This window comes from Anomalospiza imberbis, chromosome 1 (assembly GCF_031753505.1).
Source record: "Anomalospiza imberbis isolate Cuckoo-Finch-1a 21T00152 chromosome 1, ASM3175350v1, whole genome shotgun sequence".
Taxonomy (NCBI): domain Eukaryota; kingdom Metazoa; phylum Chordata; class Aves; order Passeriformes; family Viduidae; genus Anomalospiza; species Anomalospiza imberbis.
In genome coordinates this window covers 28,646,435-28,673,430 of record NC_089681.1, presented here as the reverse complement: position 1 = coordinate 28,673,430, position 26,996 = coordinate 28,646,435, and the positions used below count along the sequence as shown (strand labels likewise).

Sequence of the window (26,996 nt, the reverse complement as noted above, 5' to 3'; positions counted from 1 at the left end):
TCAACACCTATGAGGATTTATGTAGGATATAAAAAAAAATCAGTTCCTTTTTTACTTTTACCTTCAACAGAAGTACAGTAAGGTTTCTGGTGTCACAGCATTCTCATTCATTTTCATGCAGACATTTTTGGTAAAAATAGGATTCAGACCAAGGCTAAATAAGTGCAGGAAATCTCTAAGGTAAGAAATGTATAATTCTAGCAATATTTTATCCTTCTACTTGACAAGGAAACAAAAAATGTTTCTTTTTTTCTACAATGAAAAAAGAAGGCAGGTGTTTTTCCATAGTTTTATTTCACCAGGAAGGTTTATACAGTTCTGCATAAAGGTCATTGTATGCATAGCCTGAAGTACAAAGCTCCCTTTGAAAACTCCAGCACAAAGACACTGCATATTGACAACATTAAACAACGATGTGGGTGGTATAGGGCAAAAAAAAAAAAAATTAAAACAGCATTCTTTCTATTGGAAAAGCATAATAAAACAAGGCACTTTCAGTAAATAAGTAAAGAACAGAAAAATGCTGTATCAAAGATTCCACAGAACTGACCCAGAGCACTGTAACAAAATTCTGCAGTAATGAACAAGTAAAATACAAAAAGGCACTACATAATCCTCTCCCTGCAACTCCCATTTCTCAACCAATTAGCCAACCGAACTTGGCACAATGGAGTCTTAATTATAAAGTGCATCTCCTGTCTTAATACATTTTGAAAAATAGGCTATACAACATAGGTACCAACATCCCCATGTGTACAATATATTGAAACAAAAATACACTGCAACTAGATTCAATCTAGTTATGAACTGTGCAGGAAAAAATATGGCTTCTTCACAAGTCTTTCAATAGCCCCCATATAATCTGGAATATTTTTAAACAAACATGAATGCATTAGCAAGGTGGCAAGAGGTAGTGTTCTGAGTAAAAGGCAAATTTATAGATTTTGTTGTTACATGTATATGACAAAGGTATCCCAGATTTTCAAAGCAGCATTTCTGAACAAAAAGTATTACAGCATGCTATCTTGGGATGAAAATACACAGTGTTTTGGGGGTCTCAGATCAGTTCTTTCAGCAAAAATGACCATTTTACAATGTCCAACTATGATCCCATTTTGTAACTACTTTTCTATTGGTACTGGAAATTTTCCTATTGCATTGCATAAAACTTCCAGAGAAACTTTCTTCAACTTTAGAATTTAAACCAACACATCCTCCATTCCTATACACAAATGAGTCCATTTTTACTTCAGCAAGCATTATTTTATGGCTATAAGAAAACACAAATACCAAAAGGATGAACACATCAAATGTGTCACAACAGTGGCAATATATGACATATGAGTTAGATGTGTTCCATGATTTGATGTGAAACTTTTTGTCATTCTGCTAGGAAAGTCAGCCAAATTGTGTATATACACTATCTAAACTTTAGTTGATTTTAGCCCTTATTAGACTTCAATATATTAAATATATAAAGGCTAGATAAAAACTGAAATCAAAGCAGCACTGGATATATTTCTTACATTAATAATTTGTAAGGATTTATGTAAACATTCAATATGTGCATTCTTGCTCTTTGCTGTGAATTCTTCACAGCTACTCTATGATCCTACCCACAGATACACCTTTAACATGAACCTTTCCCAGGTAAAGCCGCTGCTGCTCAGCTATTCTTCATCCGTGGTATAGGCTACTTCAGCAACTTCAATTTCTGGGACAGAATTTCCAGCCAAAGAGCCACTCCAGCATGGCTCGTGGTTCTCTTTGTCCGAGCTGCAAAGAGAGATCAATAAGTGGAAACTGGTATGATTTTCTACAGCCATTTTATGCAGACACTCCACAAAGCACTGACAAAGCTTTTTTAACTTATTGCTTATTCCAGATCTAAAATTATCTATCCTGAGGGCCTTTATGCAGCAGAGAGGTACAGTAACATGCTGAATTTCTCAGCTGTGCAGAATTAATGCAAGACTAAACATTTCAAAACACATACTTTAAGAATAACTAAAATACAAGTAAAATAATAGTATTTACCAGCTGTCCTCACCCAGGGTACCCTGGTCTGCTTCTACTGCAGAAGACTCCACCTCACCACTGCACTCACTTTCTTCTCCTGACATTTGACGAGTCATTTTTCCTAAAGATAAATCCCTACAACAGATAAGAACAGAGTACCACCAATCCATACAGCAAACATTTGTCACTGAAGAACTTTGTTTCATTTTAACCCTGGCAGCTTCTGCAAAAAGATTGAAAGTAACCTTTCAATCTCACTCCTGCATGCCTCATTTCTTTGACTGGTACAGAGATGGCAGGGCTTGCACTGGATAGCTATTTAAACAGTTTATTTGCTCCAGCTGCTTACTCCTAAACTAAATTCAGTCCTCTAAATCTCTGAGCCACCAAGATGATTAGAGGGATGGTGCACCCTTCCTATGAGGAAAGGCTCAGAGAATTGGGATTGTTCAGCCGGGAAAAGAGAATGCTTTGGGGTTACCTAATTGCGGAATCCCAGTACCTGAAGGGAACCTAAAAGAAAGATGCAGAGAGACTTTTTACAAGAGCCTGCTGGGAACAGGACTGTTCCCCCAAGAGAGAATGGCTTCAAACTGAAAGAGGGTAGGTTTAGACTCGATATTAGGGAAAAAAATAATCTTTATTGTCATGGTGCTGAGGCACTGGAACAGGTTGCCCAGAAAAGTTGTAGATGCCCCATCCCTGGAAGTGCTCAAGGCCAGGTACGATGGAGCTCTGAGCAACCTGGTCTAGTGGAAGGTGTCCTTGCTCATGGCCGGCAGTTTGGAATTAGATGATCTTTCAGGTCCTTTCCAACCCAGGCCATTTTATCACAAAATTCAAGTCCCAGGGAAGTGTGTATGACTCAAGGTAAAAAATTACATTCAGACTAAGCCACACACATCTTGCCTAAACAGCAGAAGGATTATAACCAAAATAAAGTCAAAAGGAAGACAGGAGGATGACAAAAAGATTTCTTCAATACTTTTTCACTGTAACTTTGCAAAACCACATACTAAGTTTCAAAGCAATACATTTTTCCATTGGTGATAAAGACCACTTTTTTTCTTAATGGCAACATAAGATAATGGTCCAGCTAGCTTAGCTACAAATGGGAATATGGTCACGTAGATTGACCAAAGAAATCCTTTTTTCCAAACCATTTCTCTATGTGGAAAACTTACATCAATTTACCATTGAAAGCTGTGACTTGAACTGGAAACAAAAGCTTGTGATCCATTTTGTGTTTAAAGTTATACTACTATATTTCTTTCCCTTTTAAAATTGCCCTAAGTACTGCTGTTATAATAGTCCTGCAAGTCTCAGGACTTGTCCAGGTGTCCCCTTCTGCCTCACATCCATTGTAGGTATCTGGCCTTTAGAGTGTGTAGGTATAAGATACTTAAATTCTTGTTGGGCCATCAAAAATTCTACTTCAACAAGGCCAAAGACGGACACATTTCTGGGTTCATTTACTATCAGACAAGCTGAAGTTCTTTACTGAAAAAACTTGTGATCTTGTTTATTTTTACAGCCAGAAGTCACAGAAGTTATTTTTCATCAAGACTTCAGACACTATGTGGCTGAATTTCACTAATTTTATATGTCTGGGAAACTAGTAGTGTGTCTGAGTATTTAAAAAATGTAGTCTATCATCAGGAAGAACACTAAAATATCAAGTCCCTTTTTGCTATTCACACCTTTTTATTTTCTTTCACACAGAATTTCCTATCATGATATTTTAGCCAAATGCAAGTTATTTAACTCTTCCTGACTATTTCACTATTTAAAACAGGAGCAAGTCATAACTTTCTTATCAAACAGGGAAGCATCTTCCAAATGTAATTACTTGCCTTCGGGAGTAAGCAACAAACTGAATATGGTATTCTGATCAGAATTTTCAGTCAGCCACAATAATTGCATTTAAAGCCTTTTCCAAAGGTAGTTCACTGGAACATTTTAAGATGTGATTTTTCAGTCAACCCGGATATGCTGGACTCAGCAACCCATTCAGTATTAAAATCAAAGTTATTTTAATTTTTTAAAAATAAATTTCTTCACTGCCTCTGGTCTGACACACATGCAGAGGGAATGTTTTTCCATCTGATCTCATGTTAGGAAGAGATTCTTTACTGTGAGGGTGGGAGGCACTGGAACAGGTTGCCCAGAGAACTGACTGCTCTATCCCTGAAAGTGTTCAAGGCTAGGATGGATGGGGCCTTGAACTACCTGGTCTAGCAGAAACTGGATGATCTTTAAGGTTCCTAAATAATTCTGTGATTCTATGAAGTTCTAATGGGACCATAGGAATTGACTCTCTTGCTAAGGAAATGCTGCAATACTGACTCAGCAGCTCTAATGGGACACTGGATAGCATAACATCAATTCCTCAGCTCCTGCTACAGAATTTAGCAGAAAGGTACCATTTTCCCTTGGGTTTAAGTGGACAATCTCCCATGCTATTTAAATGGTACCTGCAGCATCTCATTCCAAGCAATTCAGAACAAAATTAAATTATTAGAGATGTAGATCTGTAATAGTGATCTGCTTGATCACTATGCTCTGTCAAAGCTTTGAGTACAGACAGAATTTTATAACTCAAAGCAATTTTCCCACTCATCTCTAGCAGGGCATTTCACATTTTCAACATTTCAAAAGCAGAACAAAATCTTGCTCTATCTTTACAGGCCTTAAAGGATTAGAAAACAATAACTGTTATTTAAGAGGGAAAAGATATGACAAGTTTCTCAGACATTTGTACTAAAGAGCCTTTAGCCAGAATATGAGAAAGAGCTTACTGAAAATATTGCTTTGTATCTGGTTATGTAGGGAAAATGATTTCCAAGATACAGCTAAAGCTCGTGCTTGTGACTAGACAGAGAAAATGCTTTCAGGAGATAATCTCCTAAAACCCTTAAAATTTCTACATACCTAATTCTTCTTTCAACAGCATCGATATGAAGTTGCTTTTCAGTTAATAACTTCTTCAGTGATTCAACCTCCCTTTGTTTTTCAAGCAGTTCTTTTTGTAGGCGATAATTTGTTTCCTCCAGAGTTTCACAGAAAGCCTAAAAGACAAATTTAAGAGCATCTTCAATTTAACTTCAGTGGACTGTATTGACTTTTCTCTTAGAAATATCAACCTGTAACAGTGTTACAGATGCTTGTCTTCAGATGAATTACTATAAAAAGCTATGTAAATTTTAAACAAAATTCTTATCTTAATAATGCTGCTTTGCTTTGGATGATGAATTTATTTCACTAAACTGCAATGCAAATACTTTAATCATATCATGTGGGAGAATGGATTATAAGAGAATAGAGATGGTGCTGCGGGCAACCTCGCCCCTGATGAGTTGCAGCTGTACTAATTACCAAAGAGTGGAAGCAGCCTTGCCCTTAATATGTCACAGCTGTGTCCAACAGGGATGTGTGTCATAAAAGAGTGGCTGGCCAGCTGTGGAGAGAGGAATGAGTTAGTGTTGCTGTCTGTGGGAATTCACAAAGGAAAAGGTATGATTTTTAATGTAGGGGCAATAAAGTGCTGATGCTTGCCTCCATTTTTGGAGTTACTTGTGCGACCACCATCAATACTGTTTGTTTGTCTCACAACAAGGGAGACACTAGAAGAGTAGTTCCTGATTTTGAACCTTTTTGCCTATATGGAACATAAACTGAACTCCCTGCTTCCTTTTCTCCTGGTAAAAGTTTTGTTTCCACATGACTTGAAAGTCAGTTTCAAAGTATCTGTATATTCCCATGATGTGAGGAATATTTGGATTAAGTACATAGTCTTACCCAGGAGAAAGACAAAGCTGTACAGTTCTGTACCAAACACCTGCTACAAATATGAAATCATGACAATCAGAAGACCAGTAAAAAAATTTTGGAAAAGTGTAATAGGACTCTGTGAACACTAACTACTCAGCCATGACAAATATGCTAGGCTCCTCTGCTGAACATGGCATGTCTGTATCACACACCCTGATGGATCTGTCAGTTAGCAATCACAAAACCCAACATGAAGAGCCCATGTCTAATGCAACATCCTCTGAATGCAGGAAGTGACAGAAGCGTTGGCACAGAGCCTCCTCATCAATTACTGGAAAGCACAAGCCTTCCAATAGTAATGTGCAACTCTGATTTAATAATTTACATGTTCTCTATAAATAAGAGCCCCACATGGGAGGCTTTCTTGGCTTAATATTACCTGCAACTAACCACTAACTCATAGTCCACTGAATATAAACATTTTATAGGAGCTCGATTATGAACAATGCTGTTAAGATACTGTTTGTCCTAAAGTTTTAAAACAGGCTAGAAACATCAAGAATATACTATCCCTTGCTTTAACTGAAGCAGACTCATGCTCTTTAAAATGTTAAGTTTTCCTGTAATTATACAATACAATCAAATGAGGAGTTTTCAATTCAACGCCCTATTTTTTCCATGGAATTTTAATTTATTTTATTGACTCAGATAGCATATTTATCTTTGTTGACAGGCACTTGAAGACCAGTCATGAGTTAAGCTATAGCTTTATTCATGTCTACTAGAGCCAAGAGCACGTGTCATGCAACTCACTCTTGACACAGCATTTGTGGTGATTGCTATAGCTATCACTCTGGTTAAGCAGTCATCCCATTTCAGCCAAGCCAATTAAGTAAATTTTTCTGCTCTTGGTAAAAATATTCAAGGTTGCTGATACCCTAACTTAAAATTGGACATTATTTCCTTAAGAATATAATTAAGCTTATTATTTCAATCTTCAGATGTATGCACATGGAATTTTCCCTATATACAAAATAGAAAAAATATTGCATAAGTGTTGAAAACTGTTTCATTGTTCTGAGAACTGAATAAATCCTTTGGGAAAAACTCTTCTCTATCTGCAATCTGGGTATGAGCTGCCCAAGCAAACACAGGCACTGTTTGAAACTGAGTAAGAAAACATCAGTATATTCTGAAGGATGCTGTAACAGCAGAAAAGCGAACCAAAGCTGAGAAAGGGAACAGTGTGTAATGAGCTATCTTGTTCTTTAGACCCCTGGACACCTGGAGTCTGAAACAGTTTTAATACCCAGGCTGGACTAATTTTTCCTGTAATTCTGAAAGCGGTAGACAGCTTTGCTTCCTTCTTCAGATCATGAAACAGAGATGGCTGGGAAAAGATCTGTGGTACAACTACTAAGGATATGACAAAAAAAAAAAAAAAAAAAAAAGAGAAAAAAAGATTTAGTGAATATTTTGCCTACTTTTCTGTGATTAAATTTATTGGTCTAATCAGCTTCTAATGGAACAGGTACCTGTATCTCTCCCCCCTGGAAAAGATAAATGTGTTTTGGCAAGTCCTTGGGATAACAGAATAGACATAAATGAAATATAAGATATCCATATTTTTCATTATCAAGGAAACAGATTTTTCTGCAATGTTTTGGATGGTAATAGAAAGGCAAAATAGAAGTAAGTTTTGAGATATCTTTAAAAATGAACTCCAGGAATAAGTACATGAACCTTGGTGCTTTTCCTGTATAAGGCAGTTCAGGGAAAGAAATAAAAAAAAGTAACAAACAGCAAGGGATGGATACAGATGCTTTTAGTATGCAGGAGTTTAGGATTTCTCCTAACAATCAGAAGCAAGACAAAAAGCTTGACCACAACCATGGATTTCAGGTTGAGCAGACTTCAAATCTATTCAGAAACCTGCTTGGAAGAAAGAATCCATGGGAAAACACCCTGGAGCAAAGAGCAGTCCAGGAGAGCTAGTTGATATTTAAGGATAACCACCTGCAGGGCTAGTAAGTACAGCTCAACAAGGAGAAAGTCAAGCAAAGGTTGCAGGTGGGCTGTGTGGATGAGCAACGGTCTCCTGAGCTCAGACATATAAAGCAATTCTACTAGGCGTGAAAGCATGGAGAGATGACACAGGAGGAATGTAAGGCTGCTGTCTAATCTTATAGGGACAGGATTATGAAAGTGAAGGACAACCTGGAGCTCAATCAGGCATGTGAAAAGAAACAAAAAAAAAGGATTCTACAAGTATGTCATCAACAAAAGAAAGATGGGAAACCATGGACTTGTTTTGATTGGAAAAAACAGCCTTGAATAATTAATAACCTGCAGCCAGAAGGAAGGTCAAGACAAACTCATCTGCAGTGGGGGAAGACCAGATCAGGCAGCACTTAAAACAAACTGGATATACTAATGCCCATGGGACCTGAGAGGTTGCACTTTTACTGTGCTGGTGGTCAGCCACTGGAGCAGACTGGACAGAAAGGCTGTGAAATCTCCTCTGTAGAACATTAAAAACCTGACTGGACACGGACTTGAGCAACCTGCAGTAGCTGACCTTACTTGAGCGAGGAGGGCTGGAATAGATGATCTCAAGAAGTCCCTTCCAACCCCAGTCACTCTATAAATAAGGTGTGGTATCTCTTGGAAAATTTTATGACAGCTGTCTCAACAGCTTCACAGAAATACGTAATAGTTAAAACTAGCTAAAACTACAACAGCACAGCTATTTCAATGGTTTGATTAAATTCCAGTGGAAGATTAACCCAGATTTCACCGCAGCATGCATGACTGAAATTTCAATGAAGAAGGCACTTAAATTGTTTTGATTATTTGAACAAATAATTATGGTAATTAAAAAAAAATCTAATCAGTTTAAATATCAGTGACAGAAGGGATTGTACAGAAATCAAATTGGAGCTTATGACACAAAAAACATACCGAATCTTTCACACGCACATAGTAACGCAACAAGAACCAAGGCAACCCTACATACATGCAAAACAAACTGGCAAATATAAATTTAGTTGAATGAGCATCATTTAACATTCATAATTTCTGCAAGACTAACAATGTATGTACAATTCAAAAACACAGTTATTCCACAAAGCAAGGAAAATAAGATCATCTGCTCTAGACAACCTTGATACAGCTCTGCATATCAGTAAAATTTATTTCTAAGAAAATAGACTGCAGCACAATATTATTTGTTCAGTGTGCTCATATGCATGTTGAAAGGCTGCTGGTTTACAACACTACTTGACACTACCTGGTTTTCTGCAAGAACACTATTTTTGGTGGGGAGAATTAATCATTTAACTGCATTCACTGCATGAGAAGGCATCCCTTCCCATGACAGTGTTGGAAGTAGGTGATCTTTAAGGTTCCTTCCAAATGAAACCATTCCATAATTCTATGACTCTGTGATTTTATAGCAAGAAACATTTCCCTGCAAGACCTGAAGTCTAAGATATAAGCACTGTAACAATGTGCTGAATATAAACTTATAAAATCTCTCCTTATATTCAGTAGGTGCCTTATATAAGTAGCTGCTTTAAAAAATAAACTTCATCCATGGCTCATGAAAGGCAAAAAAGAAGATATATATTTTGGGACAGGGATGAAGTACAGCAGTCAAAAATGATCAGTGTGTACCAATTATCAGATTATGCCCATTCTAGAAACACATCCTTTTGTGATTGTTGTGAAAGAACAGAAACAGAAGTGTTTCATTCTGTATCATTACACAGATCAAACAATATTCTAAAACCACCTGCCTTTTGTATTCTGCTTTTATCCTACTACTTAGCACTTACCCTGCTCTCTTCTAGACTGTCAAAAGGACCTGGAGGATCATCCAGACAAAGAAATTCTCTCACTGCAAGGCTTTACCAAATAAAAGAGAGTGAATTACTTTAAGTACAAAACCAGCAACAACACTTAAAAATTATCACAAAATGGAGGTATTTCTTTAGGTGACAAAACAATATACATCCTCAAATTTACTCCCAAGTATTTACAACAATTAACAAATAAATAGTTAGCAAACTAGTAAGTCTCAGTTGTATGTGTTGACCAGGGACAGTATTTAGAATGTAACTTACGAAGATGAGTAAGCAATTTTATAACATGATTTTTCATTATTTTTAAAAATTTTCATAGAATTTGTTGCTACATGACAATTGGCAAGTTTATTACTTTGGTATTGAAGAGGTTTGAAAATAATTCTCCTGGAGAAAAGTAAGTATTATAAAATTAGTACTATACGATGGATGAAAAGTAAGCTGTCAAAATCCATATGCAGATCCCTTCAGGTAGTATCAGGGCATTTAAGCATGAGTACTGAAACATGTTCACCTGTCTCCATTTTGCAAAGATCACAATCCATTGACATCTACACATTATGTAATTTTTATATATACAGTGTATATTTTTATATAAATAATTATAAAATAATAGAAGACAATGTGCCATGGATCTACTACATAGCCAACTCTGAATACACATTTCAAACTAATGCATTCCATTTGGATTTGTGCAAGTTGCCATCCCCACCCCTCTGCATTTTGTTTTGCAAAGGCCAGAAGAAGGAAGTAAGTGTAATCTTGTGGTTTACTACAGAGTATTTCGAGCATCTGTCTCATTCTGTCTTCCAAATTTAGATTACTTTTCACAGAACTCCTAAACATGTCCCCTTCAGCCACCTTTTTAAGACTTTCCTGCTCAGCTGAATTAATTCTTCATATAGCCTCAAATCAGAACACTGTATTCACAGTTAATTAGCTTAGGAGCAATGCTGTGCTTCCTCTCACTACTGTAAATCTTTAAATCATCTCCTACTGCAATGAGTGCACAAAAATGAAAAATGGTAATCCAAACTTAATTTCCTGTCTCTTCCTCCCACCTGGGCCCCAGGGAAAAGGTGAGGGCAAAAGGCAGTAATTTTCTGTTTTCCACTCATTCTCTGTGTTTGAGGTTTTCACAAAGCACAAACACAAGAAAGAAACTTTCATCCAGTTACCATCTCAATCAACCAGCTTCTGGTGCGGCAAACCAAACGAGGAGAAATTTCTTCAAACACTAATGATGCATTATACATGCATTTTAGTTTTAAAAAGACTCTAAAGAACATTTATCTAAAATACACTGAACATTCACCTTGTTGTTTTTTTATCTAAAATATGCACCAATGGCATGAATATTTATTTGCAGCCTAGCTTTGCTCGGAGAGTCTGATCTGACCCTGCTCTCCTCTCCATGTGTTATACCTCTTCCTTTCATTTCATGAATGGAAGATTCTGCCTTTAAAGTACCACAGGGATCTTTTAGTCCTGTGACAGAGCTTGCTGTTCACGCGTGCTGGCTGACATCCCTCTCCAGGGAGGAGCAGTGCCAGCACTAGGGAGGGCAAAGGGGCAGTGCAGCACATGGGATCCCTGACTCCAAGCTGACCAAGTTCCTCCCTTCCAAGCTTCTTATACAGGGTGGAGACAGGACAGCTCTGTCATCTATATAAAGCCAGATGATGCTTCTGCTTAGCAGGTTAAACTTCTTTCTCCCAATTAATGACTTATATGAAATTTTCCTGACCATGATTTAACTCTTTGGGTGAATTTTAATTTGATCTTTCACTGAATCTTCGATACAATATAAAACATGAGAAGTCTACAAACCACAAACTCTAAATTTAACCACCTTGCATATATTATCCTCCATTTAACTTTAAAATACTTTGTGAATCTAGTTTTATTAAAAAATAGGTATACCAAAAGAGGTCTCCTGTCCCTGAAGTGCAAATTTCCCACTGTCAATACAGTACATAAAGAGAAATAAAATAGACTTCTCTACAAAGAAAAAAAGGCTTTTTTTGGTTTAGGTCTGACCCAAGCAGTTTGATTTATTTGCAAAACAGAAGTAAATGGTGAGCTTTAAAGGAGAAAACAGGGTGAAATGCTCACTATTGCTCATGTGAGGTACAAGTATTAATGCCCATTAATAGTAAATTTATTCTGTGGTAAGTGGGTAAATATATTAGATGGTCAAATCTCCCTCATTCTAATCACTTCTTGAGGAATTCAGACCTTCCACAGATCCAAACATTAGAACCATATCAACAGGTTATAAAATTTATTAAAAAATTTTGTCTTCATGCAGAGCCCTACACAAAAGTACTACAAACCACATTTCAGTTAACCATCTCTTTATTGGCCAAAAACCAAACTGATTCCACAAGCATTTTAATTCCTTTTTGTATATGTTAACCAATGCAGTCTAAAAGTTTCAATTTGGATTTTTTTTGCCTTAAAATACGACAAACACTATTTTGTCCAATATGATCCGTCACTAAGATACAAATAAGCCAACTGAAATGCTGAACTAGCTGCAACAATATGAAACATAAAGACTTCAGATCTATTTAACCAAGTCCATTCCATTCACTAGTGTGTCTCCAGCAGAATAACAAAAGTTACATTTAAGGATTAGATTGATTCCTTTTCTTTTTAGCACACCTATTATTATATAGTTTAATTATTAGGAAGTTTTTAAACTTCTCAGCTGCATACCTCAGCCATATAATCATATTTAATAGCCACTGACACAGAAACTCGTAAGTTGAGCCCCATTTATTTTTTAAACCATTTAATCTTTGTCTCTGACATCTCACAACAAAGCTTTACCACTCAGCATGACACACTCCAGGATGACTATGAATCATCAAAATATTAATATTCCTTACTCATCTTCCCTCTCCCCTTTGATGATTTCAATGCCCTGTTTATCTCACCTAAGACAACAGACTAAAGAGAACTCTTCTTGCAAGGAAGTTTTTCTGCAGCTTCATCTGTTCTTGCTTGCTTTCTCTGTACCTCTAACAGACACTTCCTTTGAGATGGAATGCTGTGTTTTAGCACTGAACTATGTGGAAGTGCAATTCAGATTCCCAGAGCAATAACTTCTTTTTCCCCTTTTAAGTTCCTCTGATGATTTTAATGAAACTTTTTGACTATTGCTGAGTACTGAACTGATTCAGAAAACTAGTGGTATCAATACCAATAGTTATTTTCAAAGATGCAAAATCAGCTGAGTTCATAAATCTGTGTGGGTGTACTTATGGGTGTCATTTTGTACTTCAAGACACAAAAATTGATGTTAGTCACTCAGTACCTCAGGATCCTTCTACAACATTTTGTGATCTCATTGTTCATTCTATTCTCCAGATAATTTCAAGATGTCCTGAACATCACTGTCTGCAACTGTGATCTAACATTCTACTGGTACCACCCCTAAATTTCCATCAATTCTTTTCCCCTTGTCTTTTAACCATTTTATACAAGCCCTGTCATAACTACTCGTTTGTCTCTAAAGGAGACATTGCATAATTTTTATCTGCTTACCGCTTTGGGTTTTTTTTTTTACTACAAGAAGTACTAAAGTCAGACTGATGTACAAATCCCTGTTTTCCAGACTCAGCAGTCGAATGCCTTATAAAAACATGTCAAATGTAGTAATAACCTTCCTACTAAAAACACGTCAAATGTAGTAACACCCTTCAGACTAAAAAGTAAAGTAGGTATGAGCACTGTATAATCTCACAGTCCACAACACAGCTTGGCAATTTAAAAATTTTGCTCCTTTAAAAGTCTCGAGGGAATTAGATTTACTTTAGAACATTTCTTACTCTTGTTTTGAATGAAGTTTCAGATGATGACAGGTTCTCAGACTCATTCCTCAAAGAATCTCTAGTATAGCCACCTTAACTTTCTTATTTCTGGTGCTGGCAAAGGTTTTAACACTAACTGCTTTGCCTCTAGCAAGTTGCTTACTTAAATTCTCTTCTGGTCTTTAATAAAATTATTTTACATTTCATTTGTCAGAATTACATTCTATTCATTTTCCTGCTTTGGAAGAATCTCACACTTTATACAAAAAAAGATGCTGTTGAAAGAAATCTTTGCACCTTGCTGGCTTAAACACATTATATTTTTTGAACTATCAAGACTTTCTTGATCTGTGGTTTACATTTACTTATGTACAGGAATCTGTAAATTCCTTTCATGTCATGTCAATAAAAAACCTGTAGTTTAGTACACATTTTAAGAACTAACTGCATAATAGTGTAGGTACTCTCCATTATGAAAGCCTAACACACTTTGTATACATGAACGATATTATCAATTCTGCATTAAACACAGAAAAGTAATGTTTTAGGAAAAAACATGGGATTCTTCTAACATTTTAAATATTACAGCTTTTAGTTATCCCTGTACAAAACACTGCAACTGCACTTTTTTTTATGCTAAGATGGGACTGATTTAAAAGGACACTGAATAATTCACATAATGACCAAATGCACAACATGAAGGCTACTGAAATCCCTCACCACACTGCCCGAAGGTACACTGCTGGAGTCTAGGAGTTTTATAAGAGGAGGATGGACAGAAAAAAAAGCCACAAATGAGCCAGCAAAGGTTAATCACCTACCAGTTAGCAATATCTTTGTGAGCTACTAGGTTCTGGAGGAATGCCTGCAGCCCCAGCTGTCGATCTTCCAAGAAGTCGGGATTGTAATTATCCTTGAACCAGCGCTTTGGCGGAAGGGCCAACCGAAAGCCTGGAAACATATCTTTTAGCTGAAATTGAAATGAAAGACAAAAAAAAAAAAAGAGAAAAATATTAATTTTGGCACAGGCACCGACTTTACTCAGAGTTATAAGACATTTCTGACTTCTGTTAAAGTTCAAGCAGAAGATAAGTCTCAACCATAAGTATAATCCAAATTACAACTTAAATTGCGGTCACAGTTCTGTCACTTGCTGCCTTATGCAATAGAGTGCTTTGTATTTTTCCTCAAATTTAACACATAAAAATAGGAATGAAAACCTTTGTTATTTAATGTCTGAGTCTGCTATTTATAGCCTTTGGGTCTGAAAACATAAGAAAACTTTTAAAAAAGTATCAGATGAATAATAATTTCAGTGGTATTTCTTCTGAAGTCCTCAAGGATAATAAGTACTACATATACATATATATAGAATAAAACCCCATTACAGATCGACAACTCTGCAACTTGTCTTTCTTGGGGGGCTAGAAGATAAATTACAACACATGCATGACATCTTGTAAAGAGTAGTACTTTGTACACCCAGAATAATCAAATCTCAATATGCAAGTATGGCTCAAACCCTAGTAACATGGAAAATTAAATAGCAATGGGGTATAGCTGATATCAGAAATACCCAGATTTTTAATCTGAATTCAGAAATAAAATATACAAGTGAATGAAAGCATAAAATTATACAATAATAAACCCCTCCAAGGGTGTCAATTTTTTTTTCTAATATGCATGATAATAATAAAAAAAACTTGAACACTTTTATAAAAAACAATTTTTCAAAGTTTGTTTGACAAAGAAAAATTTGGGAGAGGATTTAAAACCACCATGGAAAAGCAAATAGGTTTTATAAAATCTGGTATCTCAGCTGCCACAAGAATTGCTTAATCTTTTTTTCTGAATACAGGATCTAGGCAACTTCTGTCAGAGATGTTCTGTGTACACTGATTATATTAATAAGAATGTTGCCATGATAGAAAATTCTAATGGGCAGCTCTTTCACCAGATTAAGTTTCAGAAAATTTAGAACAGATACTGCAAGGAAGAATCACATTAATGGATCACCTTTGCTTATGTAAGTATTGTTTCGCAGCATGAGGTGCTTTTTAAACATCAGAAGTATTGTTTATTCAAATAGCCCATGATAAATATGAGTTCCTTATTTACAGAATGGTTTATTGTCAAAGCCTTGCTCTTTATTTCTGAATTTAATTATTTAAGTCTGTTTTCCTCTCACTGAATTTCATCTTGATATTAGACTCTTCTTTATATCTTCAAGTTTATATTTGGTCCTCCCAAGTTCCTTCATCTCTTATCAAGTTATCATAAATACATACAAATATATATATATATATATATATATATATATATATATAAGAATGTATCTGAATAGAACAGAACCCATGGAACATAACAAAATGAGTTCCTGTTAGTTGTACAGAAGACTGCAGATAACCATTGCTGGGAAAGCTCTTCAACTACACAGATTTCTGCTCAGTGGTACTTTTACTTGTCTGGTCACATGGATCAGGTAATTTAAATTCTAAGGAGAGAATTTACCCACAGATTACTCCTTTTGTGGATGAAGAATGTAAGACCCAGCTGCTGTCAGTGGACTAATTCTCAACAGCACAGTCCTGGGGCATTCTTTCTTTAGCATTCCTTGGACACAGCAGGAAAACCCATGGGTCTGACAACTTATTCTGGCCATGATTGCTTGCTTGGATCCAGCACCTTCCCTACGCCTTCCTACATCACCACGTGACACATTCCACATGTCACATGAGTCACAATCTTGGGGAGAAATGGTAAACTTCTTGCTTCTTAAGAATGGCCATTTCATTACGTGTTTTCAAACTATTATTATGTTACTATTACATTAATTCTCCAATGTTTCCTGAATGGTGGTTTAAGCTCCTAGAGCTGACATTTCTGTATTATAAACAGTATAATGTCTTACAGACCAAAGAGTAAATGGTTTAGATGTGTACTGAATGGTGAAAAAGCTTTAGACAGTGACACAAATTTAAAAAAAATTGATATTTTTCCTTTAAACAGAAATACTAATACCTAGAAATAATGGTAAAAGCCAAATATTTTTGCCAAACATTTGATGCCAAAGACTAAGGGCTTCATGTGTAAAATTTAAATATTTATTCTAATAGATATTTTAGCATTTTAATTTTTCAAACCACTAACAACCATGCTAAAAGTCAACGGAGGTAAGCCAATTCTTGATCTACACCTGACATAGCTGTTCAAAATGCAAACTGCTGTATGACTTGGACTTTCAAAATCTGAGTTGACATACCAAGATCATTGTCTCAAAAGAAGTCAGGCTTCTGCCAATATCAAGACATTCCTTAATTTAAGATAGACTGTATTTAAGACAGGAATTTCTTCAGAAAGAACTCTCTAAAGTAATTCACATTTAGCAATTTAGTTTTAAACACCACTGGTGCTTCAAAAGTAGCCTAGAAGATATTCAAATAGGTCAAACCAAGAACCCAGAGAAATTTTTAAGTTCAAGTCCATTTTCAAAATTTCAGCTGAATTTAGCTCTTAGTTGATTAGGGACACAAATCCAAAGTGATAACCTGTAAAAAATCCCTCACAATGGGTAAAGAAACAGGGTTCATGTTGAAACATGAAAGAACATTCTAGCAGAAAGCACGCTGAACTGGCAATGAAAAGTGCAATTGTTTCTCTACTTTTGATAGCTAAACACTATTTACCAATCATAAAAACCTGTACTTTTCAGACAAGCATTTTTTCCTTTCAAGTATTCTAGAAATACTAAGTTGTTGACGCAGAATTCCTATTCATCTGGTGTTTCCTCCATCTTTAAAGATCTGATACAGTAGTTCACTATTAACTTTGAAGACACTGAAAACAACTGAAGACTGACCAACATACAAACATATTTATGTTCATGAAACTTCAGTTTTATGATGAACAAAACCAGAGTTTGCTACACAGAAAAGAACTAAATAACTACTGGATCATTCCTGCAAGAGAATACAATCCCCTAGTTCTATTTCCATGCAGGGATAAATATTCAAGAGTTAATTCCTTTATAATATAAACTAGGAATAAATATAAAGTTTGAAGCACACTAACAGCTTCAGATGAAGCTGTTACACCTTTATATCAGCGGCAGCTGTTTCATGTATCTTTGAAAAAATGAGGAATCCTATTTTTCCAGTCATTAATACAGTATTTGTTTTATATGTGTTAAAATCAGAAAAAAAAATAGAAGATATGACAAAAATATAAGACATGAAAGAAGTGAGGTAAGATAGCTGAGAATTTACCAGTTTATAATTCTCACCTTGTCATTAAGCCTGGAGAAATCTGTGTACCGTCTGAAAACCACCCAGCTTTCCTCTGGACTTCTTTTCACCAGTATTTTGTATACCTGTGTGGAAAGACAGAAATATCAGAAAAATGCACAAAACTTCACACTGCATTGTCTGGAAGGCTGAAATGATCCTCTATTTCTTAATGAAACAAAACTCGTGGATAAAAAAAAAAATCTTAATTAGAGTAAAAAAATGCAAATAATTATCAGTACAAAGAGTTTAAAATAATTTCAGAATTTAAGGAAGTAGTTCCTGTAATTCCTAAATACATACAACTATTTCTGTCTGCAAGAAAGAATGTATTGCCCAGAAGAACAAAAGGCTTAGCTATCAAAAAAGTAAGGGAAGTGTATTTCAGTGATCAACTTTAACCTTTGCTAAATTACAATTTTACTCATTGATCCTGGAGGCCTCTCTATTTTTAAGATGACTGTTAATAATCAAGTACTGTGATACTGAAAATGTCTCCTCTGACTTGCTTCACAAGGAGAAATGATGCAGAATAAAATTACATCCTCTTTGCATTTGTCCTGAACATTAGGTTTTTTCTTTCCAGGCAAATATGATTTCACTAGAAAACTGCACCAGAATGATGATACCATCACTGTGTAATTGAAGTAAAGGATACTTTGAATCAGATTTAGCAGGACAACAGCGCAGTAGTACCATGCTCCTATTTAAAGGCAAATGGATAAAGAAACAAAACAATGATGATAATGATGATGATGATAATACTACAATTACTTTTTAGGAGAATTAATATTCCAATGCCTGAACACAATGACTCTAACAACACAACTTCAACTAGAAAACATTAAACAGTGTCTAATGTCATAACCTTACTCTCTCCAATGCAGGGAAAGACAGGTTCTGTAATTGTACTGGGTTATTTTCCCCAGTCTGTATGTAAAAAAAATAATACAAGAAAGAAAAAGGTATTTTTAGAATCATAATGATAAACAATCCCTCATTTAATCAAAAGCTATTTAAAACATTTTCTAATCTGTTACATAGTAAAATCTTTTCCAGTACGTCACACTGTCACAGCAGGTTGTCTTAGCTGATAAGTGTATTTTTCTAATTTCAGTCCCAACATGTGATAACCCCAGTGCTAGCCAACTTCTGTACAGGTCTGAGACTGTTTCTAGCAATTTTGTATTCCACAATATATTAAGTTCCAGATAATTACAGAAACTACAGATAACTATGGTGTAAATCAAAAGCAATTTTTCAGCAAGTACTTATCTATGTTTTAAACCCAATTTCACTTTCAAGTTACATCATCTGTGGAAGTCATGGATTGTGACAGAGGAAAAAGATATTAGCTTTTAAAATTCAAGCCGCAGGACATGCTTACAAAACCAGCATTAAAATATAATTTTTCTGCCTTGCATTTTATGTATAAATGCATACCAAAATATTTTATTACTTTGCTGTGATACTAAAAGTATAAGCAGTTATATTTTCATATACAAAATTAAGAAATAAATGCAAAATTATGAAGACTCTTTGCTAGTACACAGTAAAACACAGAACAAGAAACTTTGGAATATGCGTGCGAATTTACTTGCTAATCAGTATTCTATTCTTGTATTCCACTCTAAGTTCTGCAAAAGCATTGTTTGAACATGTATACGAGAAAAAATGGAATAATTTCCAACTGAACATTAGATAACTTAAAAAAGAAAGCTCACCAATTACAGTGAACTTAACAGTAACAGGGAGTGCAATCAACTTGTGATTACTGGCCTCAAAATTAAGGACAACCTGAAACAAACATGTTTGGTTTCCTTGCCAAAGTGAAAAAAAAGGTGGTTGGGTGTTTTTTGGCTTTTCTTTAAGGTTTGCAATTAGTGAGTAAGAACTAGAGTATCACAAAAACACCCTTCAGTTCCTTCATACAATATCTTGGGTAAAAATCACAAATTCAACAAATTCTTTTTATTCCACTCAATCATGAATTGCTTTATTCTATAAATAAAAAAATAATGAATGAAAATATACCTATATGTGGTAACATTCTCTGGCTGATTCAGCATCTCATTATTATTTCTACTTGGCTTAAAAAAAAAAAAAAAAAGTGCTAATTGAACATTCCAGGACTGCAAATTTGCTTAAGACTAAATGTTTACAAGGAGATATTTTTCAGCCTAGGTTTTCTCTCCCATAAGCTTCAGCAACCATGTACTCTAACATGCACTAATATCTAAGTCCCCAAGCTTGGACATCATTAAGCTTAATCAAATTCTTATTTTTGTAAACTAGGAGATGCAACCAACAGTAAAAAAAAAGAATTCAGCAATTGAGTCTCCTCTCTTTTACAAGTGCTTTAATTTGATTTCCACTGTCTTCTAAATCTCACTGATTTAGCACTGCAAAAGCAACTAAAATTCTTAGGACTAATTTCTTGCTGGCTTTAATGCACAACAGCATACTGCATGCAGAACATGCAACTGAAAATAAACAGCTAATTGTTTCAGAAACTAACTCAGCTATAGAAGTGAAATCAGGAAGAGCAAAAAAGCATCCAAGCATTTTACGATGGAAGAATATTTCACTTGTACCGTGACCTGGCCTTCCAGATACAATAAGGAGACAAAGTTATCACTGTTAATACAGAAGAACACCTTACAGGCACACTGGAATATGTCTTAGCAATGTCTTCAAGAAAGACACAGAGGAGAATGTCCAAAGAAGGGCAACATGCTGGTGAAGGGTCTAGAGGAGGTCACATGAGGAGTGGCTGAGGGAGCTGGGGGAGTTTATCCGGGAGAAAAGGAGGCTCAGGAGAGACCTTATGGCTCCCTACAACCACCTGAAAGGAGGTTCTTTTTTATTCTCCCAGACAGCCAGTGACAGGACGAGGAAATGGCCTCATGCTATGCCAGGGGAGGTTCAGGTCAAACATCAGGAAAAATTCCTTCATGGAAAGGGTGGTTAAACATTGCAATGAGCTGCCCAGGGAGGTAGTGGAGGCACTATCCCTGGAGGTACTCAAGAAATGAGTGGATGTAGCAGTTTGTACCATTATCTGCTTGTCAAGGGGGTGACCAAAGGCTGGACTTGATCTTAGAGGTCTTTTCCAACCTAAATGATTCTGTGGTATTTGCAAACGAATCCTTGTACATATAACAACATCAACTGTTCTTTTAGTTTTGAAGGTTATTATTTTAAAAATTTTTCTAATCTACCCATTAAAAAAATTCTGCTCTTCTCTTATGCTAACATGCACGAAGATGTTAGAAGCTGAAAATCTCAGGAAAAGACAGGGTATCATTCTCAAATAATTAAAAAGCATCATTACTTTTTGTGAAAAGATCTTGATTTCATTAGTATTTTAACTGTCATAAATGCTCTGCACTTCTCTAATCTAAAAGAAAACAGGAGAAAAAAAAAAGCTGGTCTGCTATTTCCTTCTCCTTACCTATTTCTGATTAATATTGTTCATCTTAAGTAATGTAATTAATAATCAGTAACAAACAACCATCAGTCCCACAAGCACTGCAGTATTATCTCAAAGAAATATTTCAACAACATGCACAGAAACAAATGTGGAAGTACATAGATATATTTAAGGCATGCAAAAAAATGAACTGCCAGCTACAGCGCACTTCGAGAAAAATCTACAGCGCACTTCGAGAAAAATCAATACAAACCAGATAGGCGGCTGTTCTGGCAGAAGATATGGCATAAGCAACTTCCCAGTCTGTTTGCAGAACAGATTTCCCCTTACTAGAAACTGAGCTGGGCAAGAAGTTGAAACCTAGCTGTTTGCACTTTAACAGAAATGTTGTAAGTTACTTATATCTACAAAGGGCTAATGTCAAGGTTTCTTATTATTCATGTCAAATGAAAGACCACATTTTACTTAAGAAGTTTAACTACATAGAACTGACACAAGTTCCATTTCACAAGGAATTCCTGACTTTTCCAGCAAAAATTGATACAAGAAACAGAATTAATTCCTTCTATTCCACAAACACAATTACAGGAAAGACTGCTTTCTAGTCCTAGTTTTCCCACCTGTATAACAAGAATGGTATTTTCCTGTCAGGAAGTACTTTGAAGCTAAACTGGTAACATCCCTGAACTGCAGGATTAATTCCTGAAAGACAATGCAAAGCACATTCAATTGCTATCTTGCCATTACAGGATCAACTAAACTACGCCCAAAACTTACAGTGAATTTTGCCCTTTCCTCCATCACCTCATAGCCCAGAATAGTAGGTGTGGATGGTCGATCTTCCCAAGTCCTGGAATCTTCATTCTGCTCTATTTCTTCTACAGGCTGAGTACTGTATTCTATGGATGTATCCAGACCAGTAAATTTAGTCCTAACAAGGGGACTGCTGCATGCAGATGATGTGGAACCAATCTGGTCAGGCACACTCATCTTTTTAAAACTATCAACTGTAGAGTCCTCCAGCTGTCCTTTTGAGGAGCTCGAACTCGTTGAAATGCTCCCAAAGGAAGAACTTCTTTGGTTTCTGTTTGTAAAGCTGGATGATGAACTTCCAATAGGAACAGGAACAGGAACATATGGTGTTGCCATCCTTCATGAAAAAAGGCCCTCAGTTTTTGGTCCAGGAATTTAAGCTTCATTCGCTGTATAAACCATGTTTCCTCTTGTTTTCAGGAACAGTATCTGCAATTAAGGACAGAAAATACTGCTGTTATTTTTAAGTCAAAGCAACACTATATGAGTTCTGGGAAAAAAATCTGTATTAGCTCTGAGATGGTACACAGCAGTATTGATGGTAAAACAATTTCACAAAGAATCTGGCTTTTAGGTTATATCTCAACTATTTGACAGACAGCTTTACAAGAGTTCTGTCTTCCAGAACTGTTAAAATAGCAAAGAGGTAAAACAAGATTACAAAAGAGAAAAATCCTTGTGTCCTTTAAGACTTAAGTGTTATTTGGTTTTATCCAAAGAGTCAGCAATTTTTCTGGCATGTAGGAAGAAGCAGTTTCAGTGACTGTTTCATCTAAACTGTACAAAAGGTTTTCTCAGAATTGGTTCTATAAGACATCCACTGCAGACTATGCGAGCCAAACACACAGGCAACAATATACATGACATGAATCAAAAGACATGACTGTAAACAACTTAGGTGAAAACATACTTGCATATTACACATTCACTGAAGTATAATGGATCTGTTTTCAATGCAAAATATTTTTTCAAAACAACTCTGTTGTATATAATGCTGCAGACATTTGTCACAATGCTAAATGTGCACATTTTCTGGAGTCTGAATTGGAACAATTATGTTTTATAAGCATGCATGTCAAAAGCAGGGTTGTTACAGCAGGTAGTTCTCCATTCCAGAAGATTAAAAAGGAAAAAAAGTGTAGAGAAAAAAGATACATAAAAAATTTAGTATTTTTTCTTCAACAAAAGCATTTCAAATGAGTCTTTTGTGTGCATGTGTATACATTTCGGGAAAAAAAAAAACAACAAAATAAAATTAGGACAGTAGTATCAAACTGCCAAAAAGCACCATCTCCTCATTTTAACAAAGTACCCAAAGAAGAGCTCTAACAAGATGCAAATTAAATGCCACCTCTTTGGATTAACAGGATTTGAGCCATGATCCATTTACCCAGGAATAAACTAATCAACCAGGAGGCTGCAGGAAGCTGTGAAAAGGGAAACCGCCAACCTGATTCACATCAGACAATCAATCATCTACTGTAGCAAAACCAAATGAGATTCCTAATTGTGAGTATGAAGTGATGCTTTCCCTCTCTTGCTCTAAATTAATCCTAGAGCACAGGAATAAAGACATAAATTTTAAATGAACCAGCATAAGGAAGACTGAAAAATTCTCTTAAACAAATTCCTTGAGTGAAGGAAATAACAAACTTAGTCATCCTTTCAGCTCCATCAGGAAGTCTTCACACACTGTCTGTCAGAAAACTCAGTTAACTTGACCAGGAGAACAATTTCAAACTGGCAGTCATTTCTTGGGAATATCTCTGCTTCACCATGGAACGAGGCTGGACACTCAGCAGCATCTGAGGGAGCTGAACTGTCAGTATCATAAACCCCTGCTGACTCACTCAGCTGCTCAGGGATGGGATTTGAAGTATCTAGCAGCTTCTGTTGCAGCACAGTCCTGTGCCTGGTTGTGTGAGTGAAGCCACGTGTCAGACATCTGACCTGCTTCAGCCTCACTCCATGTGAGAGAAGCAAGTCACACCTGTTTCCAAGACAAGATGTTCTCCTGGAGCTACACCCCATCTAAATCCCTTTTTTCACCCATACCTCAGTAATAAAATCTATTTTCTGCCTCAAAAAATAAGCTCTGCAATAATTTTTCTTTAATGCAAGGTGTGAAGCATTGTCTAATAAATTTTCTCTAGCAATATTCTCTGAACAATATCTAAATTAAACACTAAAAAAGCTAACTCCTTTTTCACTTACTGCTTCAGTGACTCTTCCATGTTAACAGCACAAGGAATTGAGAGCATGCCCTTAAACAATGTCCCAGCCAGCTATGTTATTGAGAGGTATAGGATTAAATTCCTGTAAAAGGAAGAACCTAAGTGAGTACAGACTGCAAAAAATCAAAAAATCTATGTAAAAAGTGATTATCCTCTGTTGCATGACTGTGAACCTGGAGTGAAAAATAAACCCACATCTCAGGGGCTATCTGTTGAAGCTAACCTAGGAGTTCATGGAATTTTAAGATGCAAAAAAACCTTGTGCTTTTCATCACTTTATGAAAAGAACTAAAGCAAACCTAAAACCCTACAATGGAATTTTCACCAGTTACAATAGTTGTGAACAGCCTTTCCTAGAAGAACTTCTTCCTTTAAAGTGAAATGCCAGTCAAGAACTTACTATCTTGAGCTTGTTTACTTACTACACATTACTCTTAACCGCACACGAATTTCTGAGCAACTGCACCTATTTGGAAAGCAAGAGAGCTCAACACAGACCACCCTAAGGATAAAGCCCTTGGTGCTGAGAGGCCAACACCTGCACTGTACTGCTTCAGCAACTTTCATTTCAGACCAGCTCTAATTCGGTACAACTGCCTGGATACTTATTAGCAGCTGTTCTACACTAAGTCTGCTCCCAGGGTACATTTTCTGGTTTAGTTTCTTTTGTACTCTGCAAGGCCACCCCAAATTGTGAGTCAATGAGTATTAAAGCTGATGATGACACTGTTTTCTTCTGAAGGCCATTACTGACTCAATCTGACACAGTAAACACACCCAGAGACAAATAAAAGGGATTGATACCACCTGTGTCGCACACAGATTCCTCTAACTTTGAAAAGTAACAGGAAAGTATTCTCTGAGTAAGAGAAATGTCAGATCAAGTGAGCAAATAGCACACAGCTTCACTTAAATATTTTTTTTTGTAAAAAAAGTTGAAAGAAATATACAAAAATATTACATTACCAGACTCACAAGCACATAAATATTTCTAAATATATATGTAAATTCATCTTCAACTGCAGAAGAATCAAATTTCCTAGTATGTAAAATATTTACAACAGGGTTCAAAATGAAATCAATCTGCACTCTATGAAGGCTACTAAATATTAGAAAAAATACAATGCTCAAAGGAGGGTCATAACCCTAGGAATCCAACTTATCTACGAATATAGCTTCCTGCCAATTCACGCAATGAAAGGAACTGAGAACAATTTCATTTTGAAAAATCCTTTAGACAAACCGTGTCACTCCCTACTTACCTCTGTGCAGCAAGGAGGGTTTGTGTGCTCAGTTTGCTCCTACCCCAGCTTCACAGAACCAGCAGAATCATTGCAGCACTCCAACTTTAAGAACAAATGGCTCATAACACCTGAGATACCCCAGAGACTGCACTTTCTTGTTTAGCTGTTTTCTTGACTTTCTACAAGAAATTCGCTTCCTGTTAGAGACCTTATTTTGTTTAGTTTGATTCCCGGCGGTGAGTTAAGAACGAAAAGAGAAGGAAGAGAACATTTGCTGGAAGCGCTGAACTACAAGATCTGAAACAGGATAGGACAGTCCCGGGAACCCGGCCGTCACATGCTACAAGAGCAGCATGACACCAACTTATGATGGTGTTTACAGCAGCCACCTCCCTTTCTGCGGGTAAAGCAAATAGGCTGTAATAAAACCACTTAAAAAGGGTTTGCCTGCAGCTTGCAGCTATCGCAGTTCCAAACCTTTTTAAACGAATGGCTTGTATATTCAGTGAGAAGGATGTAAGCCACACGATTCAAGGATAATAGATTAGAAACAAAACAATCCGTACTTAACAGTTGTAATTGGATTCAGAAGACTTTTAGCTATGCAATACTATTTCCGATCTGGTTACATATATTGTGCCTCTGTCTGATGTTTAGGGTTTAAGTGCAACTGAGGAAAGTCAGCTATAGAATAAGTGGAATATGTAAAGAAACAACTTCCAGTCGACTTCAGCCAAGTTACCGAACAACATTTTTTACCTACTTATTAAATGGGGGGGGCTATTTATCACACCTCACACACAGAGGAGTAATTGCTGCCCCACCGAGTCTGTTGCGGAACTAGAAACAACCGAGGGTACCTTGCACCCAAAACCCGCACATCAGGGAGCGCCACTTCTGACAGTTCTGGACCCGAGGAGAACCGATCCAGACCGGCCGGCACCTCTGGGGCAGCGCCCGGCCCGGCCCGGCCCGGCCGCGCTCGGGCCGCGCTCGGGGAGCGCCGCCGCCACTTTACGTAACTCCAGGGGCGGCCCCGAGCCCGTGACCCCGGCGAGGCCCGGGGAGCCCTGCCGGTACCTCCGCACAGCTGCGGGAACCGGCCGAGGAAACACCTGGAGGCGCGGCGGGGCCCCGCCCCGGGGAACAGGGTGTTCCGTACCCGCCGTCCCGCCCGAGCGGGACCGGACCCCGCGGTGCCACGGCCCGCCCGCCGCCTCCCCACAGGTGCGCGGGAGCTGCGACAGCTGCGCGGAGGCGGCGGGGGCAGTTCTCGTCCGGCGCGGGACGGGCAGCGGCGAGATTCCACTCCCCCGGCCTTCCCCGCACGGGCTGCGCACCGCCTCCCTCTCTCCCTGCCCGCTCCCCTAATTCCCGGTGCTGGCGCTCCCGCCCCGCCCGCTCACCGGCCCCGCTCACCTGCTCCCGCCGCGCGCGCCCCGCTCCGCCGCGCCACCGCCGGGCCCGCCCCGCGCGGGGGCGGAGCAGGGGGCGGAGCCTGCCGAGAGCGGCGGGAGG

General features: G+C 37.2%; 2 protein-coding genes across 6 annotated transcripts in view; both read right to left on the bottom strand.

The window, feature by feature from the left end:
• The window catches only part of LOC137471568 (fatty acid-binding protein, adipocyte), a 190,458-nt gene that overhangs the window by 89,219 nt on the left and 74,243 nt on the right, over positions 1 to 26,996 (bottom strand). The gene's annotated exons all lie outside the window — the stretch shown is intronic.
• On the bottom strand, positions 278 to 26,996 carry SNX16 (sorting nexin 16). Of its 5 annotated transcripts, none has more exons than XM_068185926.1 (8): positions 26,898 to 26,996; positions 21,965 to 22,429; positions 17,754 to 17,840; positions 14,293 to 14,441; positions 9,627 to 9,696; positions 4,951 to 5,087; positions 2,038 to 2,154; positions 278 to 1,776 (listed from the first exon to the last, which is right to left on the bottom strand). In XM_068185926.1, the coding sequence occupies exons 2-8, from the start codon at positions 22,334 to 22,336 to the stop codon at positions 1,671 to 1,673; spliced, it is 1,038 nt and encodes a 345-aa protein (XP_068042027.1). In that variant the 5' UTR covers positions 22,337 to 22,429; positions 26,898 to 26,996; the 3' UTR covers positions 278 to 1,670. The 5 variants fall into 5 exon arrangements, with proteins under 5 accessions (XP_068042027.1, XP_068042038.1, XP_068042031.1 ...); XM_068185937.1 differs by lacking the exon at positions 26,898 to 26,996 and adding an exon at positions 26,272 to 26,378; XM_068185930.1 differs by lacking the exon at positions 26,898 to 26,996 and adding an exon at positions 25,497 to 25,644.

Excerpts from the sequence above, each read along its gene's own strand:
- SNX16 (XM_068185926.1), bottom strand. The coding sequence starts at position 22,336 with ATGGCAACACCATATGTTCCTGTTCCTGTTCCTATTGGAAGTTCATCA. Across the intron at positions 17,841-21,964 it reads AGGAAAGGGCAAAATTCACT|GTATACAAAATACTGGTGAA; the intron begins GTAAGTTTTGGG and ends CTTTCCACACAG. Across the intron at positions 1,777-2,037 it reads ACCCTGGGTGAGGACAGCTG|CTCGGACAAAGAGAACCACG; the intron begins GTAAATACTATT and ends CTCTCTTTGCAG.